This window comes from Ctenopharyngodon idella, chromosome 6, assembly GCF_019924925.1.
Source record: "Ctenopharyngodon idella isolate HZGC_01 chromosome 6, HZGC01, whole genome shotgun sequence".
Lineage (NCBI taxonomy): Eukaryota > Metazoa > Chordata > Actinopteri > Cypriniformes > Xenocyprididae > Ctenopharyngodon > Ctenopharyngodon idella.
Genome location: NC_067225.1, coordinates 33,677,646 through 33,694,941, shown reverse-complemented (window position 1 = coordinate 33,694,941; position 17,296 = coordinate 33,677,646). Strand labels below are relative to the sequence as shown.

Here is a 17,296-nt window from a genome sequence, read left to right as displayed (position 1 = left end):
GGATGAGTCTAAATAACTTTCTATAATGAGCCTCTTCTAACTACTTGTACTAACTACACACTCAAGTCATCTTTCCAAACAGCATCAAACGCCTCTGCAAACTGTAAATAAACGGATTAAAGGAATAAACATTCTCTTTCTAAGAGCTTCCCTCCATCACACGCGTCTGCAGCCAGCCTGTGTGCTTCTGGAGCTTCATTTAAAATTCATGAAGAGTGTTAAAAGCTGTAAAATGTGCCGGTTTACCCCTCTCTATGGGCATGTTGAGATCTTCAAACGGTAAAAGCGGTTCAGAGCAGACGAGAGACCGAGAGATGTTCAGTCCTCTCACATCACATCACAGAGGAACGACAGCGGCTGGAACACTAGAACGTGAAGATCTAGTGCACTACAGAGTGACCATCATCCTCCAGAGGGAATCACTGATCAAACCAACCGATCGGATCACTGCGAGTGCCATATTTACAACAGCTGCCATTATCAAATATTTATTAAATAATAAGCGTTAATGAAAGACTTATATTTATATAAATAACATGATGCATGTGAGAAAAATGAAGAAACATGGAGTAACACAGAGCGAGAAACGAGTCAAGATCAGGAAGAACTCACAGATATGAGCTAGTGTACACCGGGTTCAAACGCAGCTCATCCAATCATATATAATGCGGTTCAGAATTTATCTGCATTATCATATTAGTTTGATTTTTTTAACTGAGAGAGTTATTCATTTGAGAATTATCTAATCTTTAATTTTAGTGTCCAAAAGCTAAAATAATCAAATGAAATGTAATATTCATCAAAAACAAGGCACTTCTGCATATTATATATTATTATAGACCAATATAAACCTTTTTAAATCATATATAATGTTATAGACCAATAAATATTATATATATATATAAAATAGAACAATATAAACTATCATATTTATCATATATAATGCATAATATTATAGAACAATATGAACCATTTTTTAAATTTCCAGCAGAAATAACTATTTGATACATACGGATGATACAGTATTCTAGTAATGTGATACAGATGATCACATGGGAATCACTGCTGCCATCATAATGAGACGTTATCATGTGATCTCTGGTGGAGCCTAAACGAGCAATTACTAAAGAATCCCAAACATTTAATCACGCTCCCAAAATCCACATCCCTGATCATACACACACACACACACACACACACACACGCAGAGGAGGCTGGCATGAGGATGTATGAGTGTATATAGTGTTGCTGAATAGGCAGTGAGTGGTTTTTGCTTACTAAACTACAAGCTCATCTAATGTACACACACTCTCACACACACACACACACACACACACACACACACACTCTCTCACACACACACAGAGATCTGCTGCAATTAATAGGCTGAAGGAACAGCGATATAAACATAAAGACAAAGTAAAGTGCCTTTTGAAATCTTGTCAGATCTTATTACCTGCTGCAATGTACACACACACACACACACACACACACAGCATCCTCAGCTTAATAGGAATTCAATGCATATGATTTTCACCTGCTGGACCATAAAACAGCTGTAAAAATCCTACAGATGCACACTAGAGGAGGAACCCAAGACAGAAGACCACAGAGACAGCAGGGCGCCGAACTCTTGAACATCACACAGGGTCTGGTATCGTTTAAGTTTTAACGATTCTGATGCTGCTTATCGATTCCGATTCTTAATCGATTCCTAATTTCAATTCCAATATGGTAAAAAAAGATATTCTTGCATTTATTGCATGTGATGGCTAATGCCACACTTACTTAATAAATAGGCTACTCTATTTCACTTGTTCTAGTTTTCTCCTTATTTTATTTCTTTCATTTTCTTTGAGGGATTAATGGTTTTTCTGCTTGTTTATACATTTCTATTCTTTTTGTTTCTTTAACAATTTACCCAAAATATCGTTGTTGTCTTTATGCACGCATTGAAGATCAAATAGTGGGACGACATTTCATTACTAGAGTGAATAAACCACAACTAGACAAATATATGGGTTTAACATTCTTTCTCTCTTTATTTATTTAATTGTGTGAATAACTGCGTGGTTCCGCCTGGATCCGTGACTGCAGCACGGAACAAAGGCCTGTTATTAAAAGAGCGCGGCATTTCCTGATGTCCTTTATATCCTTTGCTAGGAGTTATGGGAAATGTAGTTTTTGGGTACCATATGTTTGTTCATTTAAATGTGTTTTTGTAAAGTTCATTTCTTTATGGTGAATGTACTTTCCTATGTTTATGGAGTTTATTTGTATATATTATATATTTCTTTTTCTTTGAGGTTTGATTTATTGATTTGAGACCCCCTGTACTCATAAAATGGTTTAGTCTGTTTTGTTAAAAGGATTGAATTTTCTGTGGCTGAGTTAGTTCTGGTGAGGGATCCCTGGAGAAACATCTAAGGCCCAGAACTCAGTGTGCTGATGGTTCACTTACTATAGTTTTCTTTCTTTTCTTTTGTTCCAAGACAATTTGGCCAATATATTAAAGCCGATAAACAATGGATTATTTCCTTCAGCTGAGACACTTCAGATGAACAGTGTGCATCATGATGGTTATGAATTGCTTGAAATATGAAAGGAAAATACAGTTAAGTGCAACACGTGCAGCGCAAGTCTGTCATATAGACTACATAAAATTATAATATAACATCATAATTGTGTGTTTGGGATATGGCTTTTAATGATGAGACTTTTGCTTTTGTAATCAGACTCAAAAATTGTACAAAAATTTGGATTTAGATTTATCGGGCAATATATCGGCTATTGGCTTTCAAATTTAAGGAATTATTGATTATCAGTATCGACCAAAATTTTCATATCGGTGCATCCTTAAAGGGTTAGTTCACCCAAAAATTAAAATAATGTCATTTATTACTCACCCTCATGCTGTTCCACACCCGTAAGACCTTTGTTAATCTTCGGAACACAAATTAAGATATTTTTGATGAAATCCGATGGCTCAGTGAGGCCTGCATAGCCAGCAATGACATTTCCTCTCTCAAGATCCATTAATGTACTAAAAACATATTTAAATCAGTTCATGTGAGTACAGTGGTTCAATATTAATATTATAAAGCCACGAGAATATTTTTGGTGCGCCAAAAAAACAAAATAACGACTTATATAGTGATGGCCGATTTCAAAACACTGCTTCATGAAGCTTCAGAGCGTTATGAATCAGCGTGTCGAATCATGATTCGGATCGCGTGTCAAACCGCCAAACTGCTGAAATCACGTGATTTTGGTGCTCCGAACCGCTGATTCGACACAAAAGATTCATAACGTTCCGAAGCTTCATGAAGCAGTGTTTTGAAATCGGCCATCACTATATAAGTCGTTATTTTGTTTTTTTTTGGTGCACCAAAAATATTCTTACTTTATAATATTAATATTGAACCACTGTACTCGCATGAACTGATTTAAATATGTTTTTAGTACATTAATGGATCTTGAGAGAGGAAATGTCATTGCTGGCTATGGAGGCCTCACTGAGCCATCGGATTTCAACAAAAATATCTTAATTTGTGTTCTGAAGATTAATGAAGGTCTTACGGGTGTGGAACGACATGAGGGTGAGTAATTAATGACAGAATTTTCATTTTTGGGTGAACTAACCCTTTAAGATGGCGATGAGTTTTACTCACATTATCAGTAAACATGCAGAAATGTAGCTAATTATTCATGAACTGATTTTTCAGCACGTATGTTAAACATGAACTTCTCTGCATGCACAGTGAATGCGACCGCAGTCAGATGGAAGACGGGCAGCGGCTGCAGTGTTTTCCACGGAATGTTCTAGAGTGCCAAGGAATGTTAATGTGGAGTTCTGGTACAAAGACAGTGAGATGAGAACGAGCAGCGAGTGACCTAATGAGCGCTGCTGTGAGACACACACACACACACACAGTCTGTCAGCAGACTCTCACCGCGAGTGTTTGTTAGTAAACTCTTGTGGCGGGTGGGAGGAAGTTCATCTGCGACGCGCCAGACAGATGGAGATGGATCTATCAGACGAGACACGAGCCACAGAAACAATCTGTGTCCTGGATCCGGATCAGACCTGAAACTAATTAACAATCGAAACGTGTTTAAATGCACATGAACACGGATCGCACCTGTGTGTCAGAATTTACCGGAAACAAAAAAAGGAGAAGAAAAGCGGCATGTTGTGGTTGATGGCTGAGAGATATTTAACAACAGGTTTATTCAATATTAATATGAATTCAGTTCTTCCTGCATGTCTGTTCGGATCATCCATGTCACAATGAGGTACAATAAACCACAGACGCGACAAAAAAGCTAAAAAAAAAAAAAAAAAAAAAAAAAAAGCTCAACTTCCTCTTTCTCCTCCATCTATTTCTGCTCAACTTGTTTAACCAGAACTGACTAGTCATGTACCTGACCAACATCCGTGACAGAAGCTCAGTCATCTGATAAAAATTACGATTGTTATTTACTGTAAATTGCAATTTTTATAAGAGCTCCTAGTTTGCTGTGATTGTTTGTAGGGCTGCACAATTTTTTAACTTTAGTTAGTGTGTAATGTTGCTGTTTGATCATAAACAACATCTGCAAAATTACGACGCTCAAAGTTTAATGCAAAGGGAGATATTTTCTTTTACAGAAATCGCTTTTTAAGGACTACAACAAACGGATAGTAGGGACTACAACGAGCTTCTTCTTCGGTTAGTGACATCACTAACCCTAAAATTTACATAAACCCCGCCCCCGAGAACACACAACAAAGGGGGCGGGGCCATGTTGGGCTGCTTTAGAGAAGAGGAAGAGTTGTTGTAGTAGAGTGTTGTTGTCATGCCGTCATTTTATGCCAGACTGCTTCACAAACGAGGGTCAATTCAACACAAAAGATTAACATGACGACACATGCTAGTGGATGAGTTGAATCAACTCCACAGCAACTACATAAATTTATCCACTAACCATTCAGAAACGTCTAAAAGTTGTAACTTCTTCCTGAGTCTCTCCATCAGTGTCGACTCCGGTTTGAACAATGTAAGGCTGAACACCGTCGTCATTTTGGCTGCGTGAGATTCTCCAGCTTTGTTGTTGTTGAGCTGTTAAAGCTCCACCCTCTTCTGGAAAGGGGGCGGGAGCAGCAGCTCATTTGCATTTAAAGGGACACACACAAAAACGGCGTGTTTTTGCTATAATAAATGATCTGTGGGGTATTTTGACCTGAAACTTCACAGCCACATTCTGGGGACACCAGAGACTTATATTACATCTTGTGAAAGGGGCATTATAGGTCCCCTTTAATACTTTGATTCTTATAAACAGACTACAAACAGGCACAAGCGAGCGAGCGATTCAGTGTGACGTGAACTAAATATGGTGCAAAAGAATCGCAAACATTGATTTCAAACATGCAGCCCCAAAATGCATCCTAATCCAAATATATATATTCACATCAATAGAGGCATAAACAGCATCCATTAGCCAGTGATTCCCACTGGATCTCTGACAGCATCAGAGTCATGTTTTATCTGCTCAAGCTGAAGAAAAGCAATCAAGAGCAGAACAACATGACAGAGCTGCTCAATCGAAGCCATTTCACACCTGTAGATCAGAAACAGGAACTTTATTTTTTACAATAGAGGAACCGGAGGAACCTTTTTATAGTTCCTAGAAGTATTGGCTAAAGTACCCGGATTTTAGTTCTAGGAACTCCTTTTGGAGGAACTAACATTCCATCTCCGTTATCACGAAACCCACGACACACAACAAACAGCTCCAATCATGGCGTCTTCCAAATGTCGCGGTTAAAGACGCAGCTGTCGGCCGCTTCAGAGTTCCTATTCCCGGTGCGAACGCAACAAAGAAACATGGCCCAGGGGAGAAATTAGTTCTCGGGGAACTATCCTAGTGGCTAGTTCCTATAACTGAGTTCCTAGTTTGGTGCAAAAGCCCCTAAAGTTGCATTTTCTACTGGGTTCGGTTCGCTTTCACAAGGCAACATTTCAAAGCGTACCAAAATGTGTTTATGCAAGTCACATGTGAGTACAACTGTCCTCTCATTGGTCAGAGTTTCCCCTGCGTCATCAAGATGATTGACATGTATATATATATATATGCTTGTTCTTCACAAACTCACAGCTCTTCTGCACAACCTGCCAAAATAAACGTTGTTTTTTTTCCAGAAATATAGTACTATTTTACAATAGAATGTACTTCTCAAAGTAATAATACAATAGTAGTAAAATAATAATAATTCTGATAATGCAGTGGATGTGATGAGATTTACACAGAACAACATCCTGAAGAACAAGTGTTATTTAAACGCTCAAGCACACGGAGTAAATGATATATGTCGGAGGAGGACTGCTTCTGCTCCAGGCTGAGTTTGTTTGTCTTTTTTCTTCTTTTTCTCACGGCTGTCTATAAAAATAAAGCCGTGTCTGATCTCAGTGAGGACTGTTTCATAAGACGACACACGCCTCGCTCCTCTTTATTCATCCTCCTCATCCCGGCTCCTTCAGTCCGTTCCGCTCCAAATTAACATCTCATCACAAACATGGCCGTCATTTCAATGAATTACAACTGCAGAAGAGATAGTGTCCACGTCCAGACATGTGCCTCATCACACACACACACACACACACACACACACACACACACTTAATAGCAATAGCAGCAATGAAAACCTCCAATCAATAGGGTAGGATTAATTATGTTGATTAACAGATCAATAACGTCGCTGGAACAGCATCTTATTACACATTTGTTTGTAAACATCTCAGGATTCCCTCAGACTGTGTCATGTGCAGCGTTATTACAGTTTACTGAGACTAAAACTATATATATATATATATATATATATATATGACAAAAATAAATTTTTATTTCAGCTAGTTATTTTTCAGCAACATTTTGCCATTTTAATTTAGTTTAACGATGCACTAAAATAACTACAAATTAAATAAAAATTAATGAAAATTATCTAGACATACTGTATAAAAAACAAAAAACAAATTTACCAAAAGTTTAACTATTATTATAAAAAATTTATTATTTAAAATAAATAAACGTTAACTGAAAAAAAATAAAATAAAATATAAAAAATAGTTATTTTACAGAAATATTTTGTCATTTTAGTTTAGTTAATTTTAATTACTAAAACTTAACTGAAATTATATATTAAAAATGCATGACTATAAAATTAACTGAAATAAAATAATTCCAGCTAGTTATTTTTCGGCAACATTTTGCTATTTTAATTTAGTTTAACTTGATGTACTACACTAACAAAAATTAATAAAACTGATATAAACAAAATTACCAAAACTTTTATATATATATATATATAAATCATTATTTAAAATAAATATAAATAAAACTAAAAAAAATAAAATAAAAAAATATTTTTTTTTTTTCAGCTCATTATTTCACAGAAATATTTTGTCATTTTAATTTAGTTTAACTTGATGTACTAAAATAACTAAAAATGAAATAAAATTAATAAAAACTAAACAGACATACCAAAAATGACAAAAACACTCAACAAAATTACTAAAACTTTAACTGAAATTATATATATAAAAAAAACATTAATTAAAAGAAAATATGAAAAAACTTTTATTTATTTCAGCTAGCTGCCAAGGCAACATTTTTTCAATATTGCATTTATTTGCATAATTATTTGTGATTGGTCTGTTCTTTCATGCCTCTATTAAACTATTATTTACACTGACAGAACTTTCTCACAGACAGATGACAGGAAACGTCATGTATGCTGAATTTCATGATAAAACCAAATACCTAAACTATTTTCCTGCTGCTAAACGAATCAGTCAGCAGCAGCTCCGTTACGCATCCATCAGCTTATTTACCACAGTATCTCTGAGGTCACGACCTGCTTTACCAGCTCTTAATGTGATTAGTAAATATGAGAAGCAAACAGATGACAACAGCCTGATTTTATCTCCTCATTAACGAATTAGTTTGCGCTGATAAACACTAATTTCAGGTCACACAGAGATCGATTTAATGATATGAGAAAAGTTTGGAATGAGTCAGAATTATTAAAATACGTCAGCTGTAAAATATAACCATCAAAACTACCCACAAACTGCTTCTCCTACACGACCAGCACAACTAAAAAAACGGAAACTACCGAACATCCTCTTAAAACCTCAATCATATTTAGCAGCTTTGCTCCATCCAGCAAACATCAAACTAATGTGAGCGGCTCCATCTAAACAGACTAAATATTTATCTAAAGCTCGTGTATAAAGAAGCACCATCTGTTCATCTGTCATAATAAAGGCCGATTTACTCCAAAACACTTAATCAATACATCATGTTAGTCTCGGCAAAAAATAGCTCCATCAACAGAGCATAATCGTACAGGCCGAGATTACGCCGCACTGATAATCTGATGGGATTAAAGCGCAAGCAAATCCAGCCTGGATTGCAGTCGCAGTGCATTTCTCCTGCAGTCACAGACATCATTTCCTCCTGAGAACCAGCTGATTGTCAGGCAGGCTATTTTCATCATTTGGTGGCAGACAGTGTTCCCAGGCTTTCAGAAAAGACATTTTCTGCTGCTTTCAGGCCATTATCTCACACTCTGCATGGCGACGGCGAAGAACTCGCTCTCGACCACAGAAGCAATTTGGGCGTTCTGGCGGCAGCCGGCGCTCAGATGATTTCTGCACAGCAATCAGGGCGACGGCGCTCTTTTTAACGCCTTGTTAAATTACGTGCCGAAGGGAAACCAGATTTCACACGACACCACTGGCAGAGACATAAACACACTTTATAAGGTCATTCGCAGTTCTCTCGCAAGACAAACCCTTTCCATTAATTATCTGGCAGCAAACAGAACCAAAGCGCTGGAGATGTTGGAACACAAGCGCTGATGCTTTTTTGTCTGGGATCTTCAATTATGTTGATCTTTTAAAAAAAAAAAAAAAACCCTCAGAAGGTTGATAATAAAAGACTTAAGAAAATGTACCAGCCATGAAACTGTTTTTTCAAAAACAGGCAGTGAAAAAATTCAGTGAAAATTCACAATTTTCTATTCCAATTTCGACACCACAGCTAAATCTACTAGCCTAACTAATATAAATTTAAAATTTTATTAAAGACAAGTAAACAGTTGGTAATAAAATAAAAACAAATAATCAAATTACAAGCAAAAGCACAAATAAAATACAATATAACAAAGATACAAGTGAAAATATAGCAACTATCGGGGTTCAAGCGCTTTAAGGCCTTTAAGCACATGCGTAAAAAGCTATTATGTTTTAATTAGCAAGCCTGTAACCATCTCGATCATAGATGGAAGACCACTTACAGTAAATACAAGCAATTTACTATAGGAATTTTATGGTTTATAAAGCTTTTTAACAGTTATCAAGGATGAGCCAAAAACCTAGGACTAGTTCACCAAAGTTGTTTTTTTAAATAATCTCCAATATATAACGAACGATTCGATGGACAGCGGCGGTCCTAGAGGCAAAGTTGCTCAGAATGAGGAGTTCTACCATGTGGTACGAATGTCGTGGGCGTGTGTGAACAATTGAGTGATACACGATGCTTTAAGCATGTAAAAAACGCAAACGCACGGTGGCCGATTTCTTTCTATTTTCTCACAGGTCTCTAGAGCCGTGAGTCAAACAGACCCAGCGAGTTTCATTCCGATCGGCCTCCGTTAACCTTGTCTGACAGCTGCTCAAAATTCATTGGCCGATGGCAGACATGTTTTTTTAGATACGTCAATGTCCTCATAGACAATCATGGCTCCTCGGATGAAGACACTGCACGCCAATTTTCAAGTCATTCGGACTAACGGTGAAGTAGTTATAGCCATTTTTATGTTTTTTTGCTGTTATAGCGCCACCAAGTGGCCAGTCGCTGTGTCCTTTTTCACGCAACCACAGAATAAGCTCTTATATATCGGTGTGCTGAGTTTGGTAAAAATATCTCAATCTATTCACGAGTTATAGCCTCCGCCACTTCGAACATTTTGGCAGCGCTTAGAGACCGTGAATCGAAATTTAACCTTTTTTTAATAATTATTCACAATCAGACTTTAGAGAATCACGCTGCACTGGTTTGGTTCTGATTGGGTCAAAAACCTAGGACTAGTTCACAAAAGTAGGTTTTTCAAAAAATCCAAAATACCGAAAATTTTGCCAAGGATTCCATCGATATAAAACACTTGATCGTACGCCTAATGGTTCAGGAGTTATGGGCGATTTCGTACTTTTCACCGCTGTAGCGCCCTCGTCAGGCCGATTGAGGTGAGCCTTAGTGATGTTGTAGACGGTGTGAGTATACCAGCCCTCAAAGTCTCTACAACTTATGGTTTGGTCTGCCCAATCATTTTTAGGGGAGAATGCTGATCCTTGGAAATTTTAACAATTACAATAGAGTTTCAGCGCTACACAGAAATTTAATTATGCAAATGTAAAATAACTGCATAGTCTTCACTGTATAAATGAAACATCCTTATTAATTAATCCTTATTAAAGTTACAAAAGATATTCAGTCAAGAGCAGCGAGTGATTTTTTGCAGTGAGTCTGTTGTTTGATTAACATTAAAATCACAGACAGCAGCAGGAATATTAGGCTACTGTCACTTTAATAGCGAACGCACGGATCTAATATACTGATACTGTACACATGTGCTTACTTTCTGTTTACATTAACTTAAGACATAACCGACTATGTTTACTAGGAGACTCGCTATTTTTTGACATAATTTTGTGTGAATTTGTCCACTCAAGTGCAAGAAGACGTGAAAGAGAGCTCAGTTTAGTACTCACACGCTGTCTTTATGTCGCAGCTTTCTGGGTAACGAATCGAGTTCCCTTTCACATCTCCTTGCGCTTGAATATTTAAATTGGCAAGGCTTAAACTTTTGTAACGAATCAGCGCTGACCTGTCAACCATCCCGAGCGTCATTAACATTTGTTCACGTTCATGCATTGTTTGAATTCATAAAAATGTTACCGGCCACCTGGTGAGTGACACCGTTTCATACACTCGCCAACAGCGATTTCTACTCGCATTTGGCTCGTGAACTGATCATCTCTTCCGCTTTACTACTGGTTATAGCACCAAATAAAGTCAAGTCAAGTCAAGTCACCTTTATTTATATAGCGCTTTTTACAATGTAGATTGTGTCAAAGCAGCTTTACATTGATAACTGGTACATTGTTTGGCTGCACAGCAGCTCTTAAAGAATAGTGTCAATGAACATGAATGAACATCAGATGAACATCATGAACATCAAATAAACATGAATGAACATCAGAAGGAATGTTGAAAGGAATGTTGAAAGATTCAGAACAACTTACTGAAATGAATCATGTCTCATGTAATCGATCAATCAGTGTTTCAACCGCGGAAAGACGTCAATAAAACAGCTTTTGATGAATATATGCAATATATTACATATTTATTATATTTATACCTGTGCTTCATGTATGTTTGAATAAATCGGTGGTGAAATGAACCAGCCTCACCTTCACTTGGATCGTTCCTCGAAGAGGCCTCCAATAAAGCGACGCTCGCCGCAAATGAAACCCTTTTACGGTTTTCCAACAGGTTCCCGTGGCCGCGGCGTTTGTCGGCCTTGCGCTTCTTGTTCTGCATTTCTTTCTCGTAGACGGCCCATCGCTTGAGCTGCTGCGTGCGGCGTTTCTGAGCGGCTCGGAGACGCTCCAGACTGGGCACCTTATCCAACTGCTGCAGCTCCGTCAGCAGCTCCAGGTGATTGGCCATGTTGGGCTGCAGGTGGAAAGATGGAGCAGGATGATGATGATGAGGAGGAGGATGATGATGAATCTAGCAGGGACTGCACCTCCCTGCCAAACCTCCACCCTTCATCCTGAACCTGGAGGAAGACAGATTGAGCATTACGATATGATCACAGCAAAAGCGAAACGAAGAAACGTTCAGATCATTCACATGATTTAAAAAGCATCTATTCTGCTTTTTTTCTCTTTCTTTAGTGTGTAATGTTGCTGTTCGAGCATGAAAAAGCTCTGCAAAGTCCCTCCAGCAGGTGTTATTCTCTATATTAGTGTCACTGTTTCTGAACTCCCTGAAACGCCTCCATTTGAATCTTGAGTGTCTTCTGGGAAAGAATACGTCACAATATTGCTCATTTAAATAATTCATTTGCAGAATAAAGGGGCGGGGCCTGGTTGAGTTAATAGTGTGCTGAAACTCGCGGTTATGGGAAGGGGCGGGACATTTCCACAAACACGCTCGAAGCACTTGACCAATCACAACACACTGCTCCAGCCGACCAATCAGAAGGAGGGGCTTCATAGAGACAGGAACTAAACAGAGCATTACTGGGAAGAGAGGAGCTGCAACATCATTTCATTTCATCAGCAATTATTTTATCACAAAACACCAAATTCATATGGGAGATTTTTGCTGGCCCAAAAATACCTGAATAAAACAAATAAGATTTGTTTGAAAGAAATCAATAATTTTATTCAGCAAGGATGCATTCAATTGTTTAAAAGTGACAGTAAATACATTTATAACGTTACAAAAGATTCTATTTCAAATAAATGCTGTTCTTTTGAACTTTCTGTTCATCAAAGAATCTGAAAAATAAAACATATCACTGCTTCCACAGAAATATGAAGCTGTTTTCAACATTGATAATAATAATAAATGTTTCTTGAGCATCAAATCATCATATTAGAATGATTTCTAAAGGATCATGTGACACTGAAGACTGGAGTAATGATGCTGAAAATTCAGGTTTGATCACAGGAATAAATTACACTTTACTATATATTCACATAGAAAACAGCTGATTTAAATTGCAAAAATATTTCACAATTTTTACTGTATTTTTGATCAAATAAATGCAGCCTTGGTGAGCAGAACAGACTTTCAAAAACAATTTAAGAAAATATTACAGACCCCAAACGTGTGTGTGTTTGTGTTAGTATATATATATATATATATATATATATATATATATATATATATATATATATATACATATATATAGATAGATAGATAGATAGATGATAAATAGATACATAGATATAGATATATATAGACTTGACTTGTCTTGAAACATGACAAACACCAACAAACACCTTCCCACAACATCCTGCAATGCTCTCAGAAACTCATCAACACGTGGAGCTTGTTTTATGGGGGAAGCTGAGATTCTTCTATATGAACCCATCAGCAAGGTAATGCATCTCTCTGCCATATGTCTGGGGATTTACCACAGTCATTTATCAGTAAGTGCAGAGTGGGCCGCAGGCGGAGACGTTCTGAGGAAAGTGGGCTTTACACATCAACAATGAAGATGCCAGGTTCATCTCTATTGCACTGCAATTTTCCGCTTGTGAAGTGGGCAAAGCTGACACACACACACATACACACACACAACTGTCACATCCTGTCACCACCGGACGCCATCAACACACGCACACGCAAACAAGCCTCACCATTTCCTGTGCTTATCGCTGAGACATCTCAGAACACGCTTCTCCTCCAGAGGAGAACGACAGAAAACAGAGCAGGTGAATGATGCGTGTTTTCCATTTCTAGCCCACGACTGACACAACGACACAGATGTTTGAATTGGTCACATAAAGGTGACATTCAGGACACGAGAGAGAACAATCAGCTCTGTGATTACAGACATGTTTCATTCAGTATCATCTAATATTTACCAGGAACAGCACAAGCTTTCACACACTTTCCTCTGAACTCTATCACAGACGTCACTCATGTGTAAATCAGTATGTGATGTCAGAAATTTACAGAAGCATTAGTGTTAAACTTCCTACCATCACACACTTGACAGACCACAATAAAAATCCTAAAAGTAAGACTAGTGGTGTGTGTGATCTACGATAATATTGTAATAGTTGTGAAAATGATGTGACATTGAGTAGGTCACTAACTTTGCAAAAAACAAACAAAATCACACCTTGAGAGTGCACTCTTACATATAAAGGTTCTCTATTGGTATCGATGGTTCCATGAAGAATCTTTAACCTTTAACTTTGTCTATTATTACTCCGAGCTGATAAGTGATCCGCGAAGTGCAGGTCAAAGGAGAAGCGTGGTTTCGTTCCACTTTCATTTCATTTGCCATTTGACTTTTGTTTGTTTTTTTGGCAATTTTTGCCTTTATTATGATAGGATAGTATAGAGTGGACAGGAAGTGAGGTGGGCGAGAGAGGGGGACGGGATTGGGAAAGGTCAGCAAGCCAGGACTCAAACTCGGGTCGCCCAAAGCGCAACGGCGTTATATGTCGGCATGCTGCCCACGAGGCTATCGGCGCTGACCATTTGAGGTTTTTCATATGCAACAGAAATGCCAGCTTATATCAGCTGGGCAGCGTGGTGGTCGCACCAGGGCAAGAAAAAAAATTTAGCTGCACCGGCAAGAAAAAAAGTCACAAAGCGTGACCATTTGGTCACAGTCTGGAGCCTTGCATTTGAGTGAATGATTCAATGACTCGCTCATTAAGATTGGGACTTGCCGCCAACCTATTAGTTTCAGATTTTAAAAATTCATATATATATTTATTGAATTGAATATATTGATAATTGATTAAATGTAAGACATTGACAAAATATGATAATTTAGAAATAAACTCCCCTTATAAAGGCAATTATTGCCCCTGAAAATCAAATATCGCCGCTGTAAAGGATTAGTTCACTTCAGAATTAAAATTTCCTGATAATTTACTCACCCCCATGTCATCCAAGATGTTTATGTCTTTCTTTCTTCAGTCAAAAGGAAATTAAGGTTTTTGAGGAAAACATTCCAGGATTTTTCTCCATATAGTGGACTTCACTGGGGTTCAACGGGTCCAAATGTCAGTTTCAGTGCAGCTTCAAAGAGCTCTACATGATCCCAGACGAGGAATAAGAGTCTTATCTAGAGAAACCATTGGTCATTTTCTAAAAAAAAAGAAAAATAATATCCTTTTTAACCACAAATGCTCATCTTGCAGTGCTCTGCGATGCACCACGATTACGTAATCACGTTGGAAAGGTCACGTGGAAGTACCGATCCAGTGTTTACAAAGCGAACGTGCAAAGACTAAGACAAACGGCCTTTACAAAAAAAGGTAAAACAACGATGTCGGACAATTTTGAAGTTGGAGGAGAAAATGAGATGGGAGTTTTTCGCTCTACCATGATACTTCCCCCTACGTCACGCGTGGTGCATCTCAGAGCAGTGCAAGACGAGCATTTGTGGTTAAAAAGTATATAATTTTTTAGTTTTTGTAGAAAATGACTGATGGTTTCTCTAGATAAGACTCTTATTCCTCGTCTGGGATCATGTAGAGCTCTTTGAAGCTGCACTGAAACTGATATTTGGACCTTCAACCCGTTGAACCCCAGTGAAGTCCACTATATGGAGAAAAATCCTGGAATGTTTTCCTCAAAAACCTTCATTTCTTTTCGACTGAAGAAAGAAAGACATCTTGGATGATATGGAGGTGAGTAAATTATCAGGAATTTTTAATTCTGAAGTGAACTAATCCTTTAATGTAAAAGATAATGTCATTTCTGTGAAATAAACACTGCACAGAATATGAAAAGCTTTAGGAGTCAGCTGACATGACAGGCCTAAACCAGCCAATGCACACAAAAACACACTCACTAACATACCACCTAATTATTGTGTAATGGCAAAATAACAGATATATCACATCACTTTCTGTCAATATCACACACCCCTATCTGAGACGTGTGTGTGTGTCTCATCAGTGAGAGTGCAGGTGTGCTGAGAAGACAACAGCATCAAAGACACACACACACACATGTGTGTCCTCTGCTGATGGGTCACACAAACCGCAGCCACAAGCAGCCAATACGAAAACATTCAACCAAGACAAAAACAGCTCGCACATATAGAACAAAGAATCAACTCCAATATCTGAGTCATTATCCCGTCTGACCCCGTGACCTCATGACATCACTGCAGCTCTGAGCTCATCCACATACTCTTTTTCTCTGGAGAAAGTGGACCAAAACTATCAACGACATGACATCATCACCATCAATATGCTAATTTTTGTCAAGCACAATCCTTCCTCACTCACTCGCCAATTGGGAACAATTTGGAAAAAAATAAAGTGGATCACACAGGTTATGTCTGATCTAATCAAACCCCAACGGTGTATTTCATCACCACAGATGATTGAGAGCAGATTAGTAAAGCATCTCATTCATGATGTCGTCCACTAACAAACACTCAGGATGATGGGATATTTACGAGAGGTTCATATCTAATCTGCATCAGTCAGATATCATACAGCACTCGCTCCACAGAGGACAAACACTCATAAATGTCAACGGGTTTGGCGCAGGTTAACGCTCGTGTGAACGTGTGATGTGTCAACAGCGGTGATCTTGTTTAGAGGCAGCAGATACTCTCGGGCTGAACGCCGGCTGTTTTCAGCACTTAACAACATTAGAGACGCGCACAGGAGCAGCCGCTGATCTAATAAGAAGGGAAGTAATTACATTACCTGATGCACACACATACACACACACACACACTTGGAACAAGTTAATAAAGAAATGTTACATCCCGGTCGGGTCGGGCCGCTGTCAGTCAAGAACTCCTCAGGGAAACTGTAGAAGCGAACAGAGATAAGACAGACTCCTGTAACTCGCCGCTAATGAAAAGACTTGCATGCCGCATGAGAAACAGACACACCAGAAACTGACAACACAATATCCTAAACTATGTTAAACTATGATGGCGGATGATATTAGGGGTGTGACGGATCGTAGTTGATCCGTACGGATCAGGCTCTATGGTTCGGAACGGATTTGCAGATTAATTCAAAAGTTTATAATTTGCACGTTTTAGCGATTTTAAACCATTCAAGTGCAAGATGACGCAAAAGAGAAAGAAGTTTGCTCTCATTTTATTATTGACTGTCTTTAATAATATTTGTATTTTATTAATCATTTACTGTGGTATATCGAAGTACTTGAAGAGTTATGATCCGATCTGTGACTTAAAAACCGCAATATGATCTGAACCGTGAGTTTTGTTTTAAATGTTCATTACTGAATGAATTTGTATTTTTGAACAAATCTTTTGTTCAAATGATTCAGTAACTATTCATAAAGACAGTCATTTGCTTCATTCCTGAATGAATCAGCCATTTTGAATGAATCATTTGAATGAATGATTCAGTGACTCACTCATTAAGACAAGGACCCGCCGCCATCTACTGGTGGTTTTAGTTTTATAATTAAAAATATATATATTTTTATA

General features: G+C 37.9%; 1 protein-coding gene across 1 annotated transcript in view; it reads right to left on the bottom strand.

Moving 5' to 3' along the window:
* ppp1r16b (protein phosphatase 1, regulatory subunit 16B) overlaps positions 1 to 17,296 on the bottom strand; it is a 50,999-nt gene that overhangs the window by 19,501 nt on the left and 14,202 nt on the right. Inside the window, exon 2 of the mRNA XM_051896190.1 lies at positions 11,520 to 11,890. Coding sequence (XP_051752150.1) covers positions 11,520 to 11,778 — 259 coding nt within the window. The 5' untranslated portion in view covers positions 11,779 to 11,890. The remainder of the gene's footprint in view (positions 1 to 11,519; positions 11,891 to 17,296) is intronic.